We start from the raw sequence: 3,885 nt of genomic DNA, 5'->3' as shown, positions 1-3,885 counted from the left end.
TTCGTTGTTCTTTTCGGTGATGAATGTGATCTCTAGATGTTTTTTTTTAAATATGAACAGTTAGTACTCACAGTTTCTCTAGACCAGAATTTTCAAATGTTTGTCCATTTTAACGCAATGATTTCATCAACTTGTTCTGTTAATCTTCAGTTATATCTTTTTACCATTGGTTGTTTAATTGTTCAGTCTCCTCTTTTCATCATTTATCTTTTTTCAAACAACCATCTCGAATCTCACTTCTGATGTGACAATCGATGGTAATCGAAGATGGGCACGTGGTAAAATGATAGAAACATACGGGATTATTTATGATTTATTCGAGTGATTAACAATTTACAGTTGACGTCATAGCTACTCGAGGAAGCCTGGAGAAGAAGAGACCTCCGATTTTTTTTCTACCCTGGTTCCTAGCTTACAAACCCTTGCTGACATAAAATGGCGTTTATGAATATCCGTGAAGGCAGGTATATGGGAGGGCGGGAGAGCCCGAGTGCGGCTTTAAGCCGCTTGATCTGAACAGGAAGCTGGAGGTTATCGAAGTGCAAGACTCTCCGAGAGGGATTTTAAGAGGGTATTATCCGAGAACGTTGAAATTTGGATGAATTTGTTGAACATGTTCTTCAGAAATTCGATTATAGTTGGGGTGTAAATTTGTTTCACTTTCTCTGTAAATTTGGGAGTTCCTGACAAACCACGGAGCGCACAAACCTTGCCAGTGTAACTTGTTTTGCATTACCTGGAGCTTTGGGATCAGAGTTGGTGCAGTGTAGGTGGACCAAGTGTTTGATCCGAAGAGGATCACTGATCTAATTAAGCTGTTGTAGAGCATAACTTTAATAGTTGGTGGTAATTTACCCCTACAACATAGTAGCGGGTGCAACGTGGAGGATATTCCGTAGTTGAAATAACCGTTCTGTTTATCGAACATTAAACCTAGATATGTGGCCTTGTTGCGCCTGGTGATTGGAGAAATATCTACTTGTAACTTGTATATTGTTAGGTGTCTTTTGCGATGGAATGCTATGGGTTGGGTTTTTTGTGGGTTAATATCTAGTCTCCATAATTTTAGCCATTGGACGGCTGTGGATAGTTGTTTCTGGAGTCTATTTTTCGCGAATCCGAGGAATGAGAAACAATTAAGAAGACAGTGTCAACTGCGCGTGCAGTCTATGGATAAACCTGCTTTTCCATCTTTATAAATTATACCTTCGTGTCAAACTTTGTCAAATGCCTTTGTGATGCCAAGAAAGACTGCACAAAGGGTTTGTTTTTCAACAATGTCTTTTTAAAATATACGTCCAAACGAGTGGTCTGATAGGCGCACGAGTGTTTGGCTCTAAACACATGTTGAGTGTCTGGAATTATATGGTTTTGCTCAATAAATAGGTTAAGGGCTAATAGGATACTTCTTTCTACAATCTTGGAGATTGAACTAAGCAAGCTAATTGGCCTGTAGCCTGAAGGCAAATTGTTTGGTCTTTTTTTTTTCGGGATCATGATGATGTGAGCGTGCTTCCAAATCTTGGGAAAGTGCTACAGTCGCATGATGGAGTTGATTATGTTCGATAATTTTGCGAGCCGTGTGGGAACTTTTTTAATTGGAAGACTGAGATTTCATCGAATCCCGGTGCCTTCTTTGAATTGGTATTGCAGATAATTTTCACCAGCATTTTTGAAATTGTGGAGAGCTTGTGAGTATTTTGTATGTCTTGAGTGAGCTTGATGATTGCTCCCTCAATTTGTTCTGTGGTTTTGATTGCCGAAATGAGACCTGATTAAAAATAATATATTGAAATTTTTTCTAATCCGTTTTTAGAGTGGCCTTTACACCATCAGAATTATTGGACGGTGGTCAGAGTCTAGGTAGTTGAGGACTTCTATATTGACCGAGTTTGAGATGTTTTCCGTTACGTAAAATCTACAACACTCGGCCAAGTATTGCTGGATTGGAAATGATTCGGCTCAAAAAGAATGACCAGGTTGAAACCGAAGTTAAGACTCAGTTCTAGTATGGGGTCGCGGGCTTGATTAGATGAATGTAACGACAAAATTTGGTGTCAAATCCATCAGTATAAAAATAAATTGTAAAGTTTACTATTCTTTTCGGTGACAAATGTGATCTCTAGATGTTTTTTTTAAATATGAATAGTTAGTACTCACAGTTTCTCTACATCAGAATTTTCAAATGATTGTCAATCTTAACGCAATGATAACAAATCACTGTTCTTGATGCAACTTTTAATGATATCCTCGGAATTAAGTGCTGGACAACACATCGGAATTTGGTAAAATGAATATGATTTGATTTTATCAACTTGTTCTGATAATCTTCAGTTATATCTTTTTTCTATTGGTTGTTCAATTGTTCAGTCTCCTCTCTTCTTATGGGAAAAACTTATCTATGACCCGTCATTGTCGTGAAGACTGGGTTGGGAATGGGCCTTTTGTTTTTATTGTAGATATGAATAACCTTGGTATCTAAGGTGATTATTCTGTTGCTATTATTGGATCCCTGTTTTTTGGCTGATCAGTCAGGAGAAGATGTATTTTCCTTTTTGAGTTTGTTCTGGTTTGAATGGTGCGAAAGATTTCCTTAATTCTGACATTTCAATTCCTAATTTCTATAATTCCTCTCTTAAGAATGCTGTCTCTTTTCAGGCCTCCTCATACATTTTTTTTGTATAAAAGGGTTTCTTCACTGACTGGAATTTTGTCATTACCGGTTACTACCGGCAAGCCGTTATAACTTGGCATCAATTGCCTGTTAGTGATAAACAATTTTCGAAGTTCGAGAATATCGTAGTATATATGAAAATATACACAAAACCTGCTGGTGGTGAATTGAATCAAATGCAGGGTGATGGGAACGGCCAGAGTGTCGGGTGATTGAGAATAGAGAGACCTTCGAAATCGATGTCGACGATTATATAGGTCTAGCTCCTTCGTTGGGTCAGATTGTTGTTATTGCTAACTGTTCTGATGCAGAATAGATATGTTATACAGAGACATGTTATCTTGTTTAAGGAAGCAACAAATAGATTTTTCTACCCTGAATAAAAGAACTAATATGTGTGTTATATATTATATATATATATATATATATATATATATATATATATATATATATATACATATAGATATATATATATATATATATATATATATATATATTCGATTTACCTCCACAATTTTAGTAAATACTTGTGAACAAAGATTTGTCAGATATTAAAGAGAGTTTTTATTCCACACGACCTGTATTAGGATATCTTAAGACCAATTTTATGTATTAAATAAACTGTTGTTTGTTTATTCAACGACTAGAAAGGCGACCTGTTTAAACTTATATAGGACGTGTGAGATCATTTGTAAAGATAAATTGCCATTAAACATCAACAAGTTGAACATCAGCTGAGATACATCTGATTGAAGTTATACGATTAAGTTGCTATTTGACGAGTACGAGGTAAACAAAAACTTCTGAGATGTGACATTGGGTTAATTAACATTTAGGTTAATTGAGTTGGCAGGATTTAGAGCAGATATGAAATGGAGAGACTTGGAGAAATAGAGAGTTAAGAATATCCAAAGTTGTATAACAATAACGGCATAATATACGTTGATGATAGCGATGATGTGATATTAACAATGAAGATACATGAACAGAATTACGTAAAATTGATACAATTTAAAATATTATTAAACCCAATAGTGAAAAACAGACGTAAACTTCTGATGTTTTTAAGATATCTTTTAAAAATTGAAAATTAAAGGAAAATTATTTTAATATTGCGTATATTCGTTTAACGATTTGAAGAGCAATAATATAAAGTGACCTTGAGAAAGAAAACAATAAGGTGCCTTTGAAATGTAAAAGATAAAACTAAT

The 3,885-nt window shown here is 35.2% G+C and overlaps 1 protein-coding gene across 1 annotated transcript; it reads right to left on the bottom strand.

Moving 5' to 3' along the window:
• Positions 1–351: 351 nt before the first annotated feature.
• Positions 352–3,009, bottom strand: LOC143205775 (uncharacterized). The gene is made up of 7 exons (XM_076418812.1): positions 3,002–3,009; positions 2,721–2,902; positions 1,608–1,771; positions 1,407–1,533; positions 1,220–1,355; positions 709–1,103; positions 352–425 (listed from the first exon to the last, which is right to left on the bottom strand). The coding sequence occupies exons 1-7, from the start codon at positions 3,007–3,009 to the stop codon at positions 352–354; spliced, it is 1,086 nt and encodes a 361-aa protein (XP_076274927.1).
• Between the last annotated feature and the right edge of the window lie 876 nt (positions 3,010–3,885).

The sequence above is a fragment of the Rhynchophorus ferrugineus genome, unplaced genomic scaffold (genome assembly GCF_030347505.1).
Source record: "Rhynchophorus ferrugineus isolate W39M unplaced genomic scaffold, kcgeb_rfMv2 rfM14, whole genome shotgun sequence".
In the NCBI taxonomy this organism is placed as follows: Eukaryota; Metazoa; Arthropoda; class Insecta; order Coleoptera; family Curculionidae; genus Rhynchophorus; species Rhynchophorus ferrugineus.
This window is presented reverse-complemented; position numbering and strand designations above follow the sequence as displayed.

Coding starts and splice junctions, on each gene's coding strand:
- LOC143205775 (XM_076418812.1), bottom strand. Junction 1,772..2,720: donor CGGCTTGCCGGTAGTAACCG/GTAATGACAAAA, acceptor ATTTTTAATCAG/GTCTCATTTCGGCAATCAAA. Junction 1,356..1,406: donor CTCCAAGATTGTAGAAAGAA/GTATCCTATTAG, acceptor ATATAATTCCAG/ACACTCAACATGTGTTTAGA.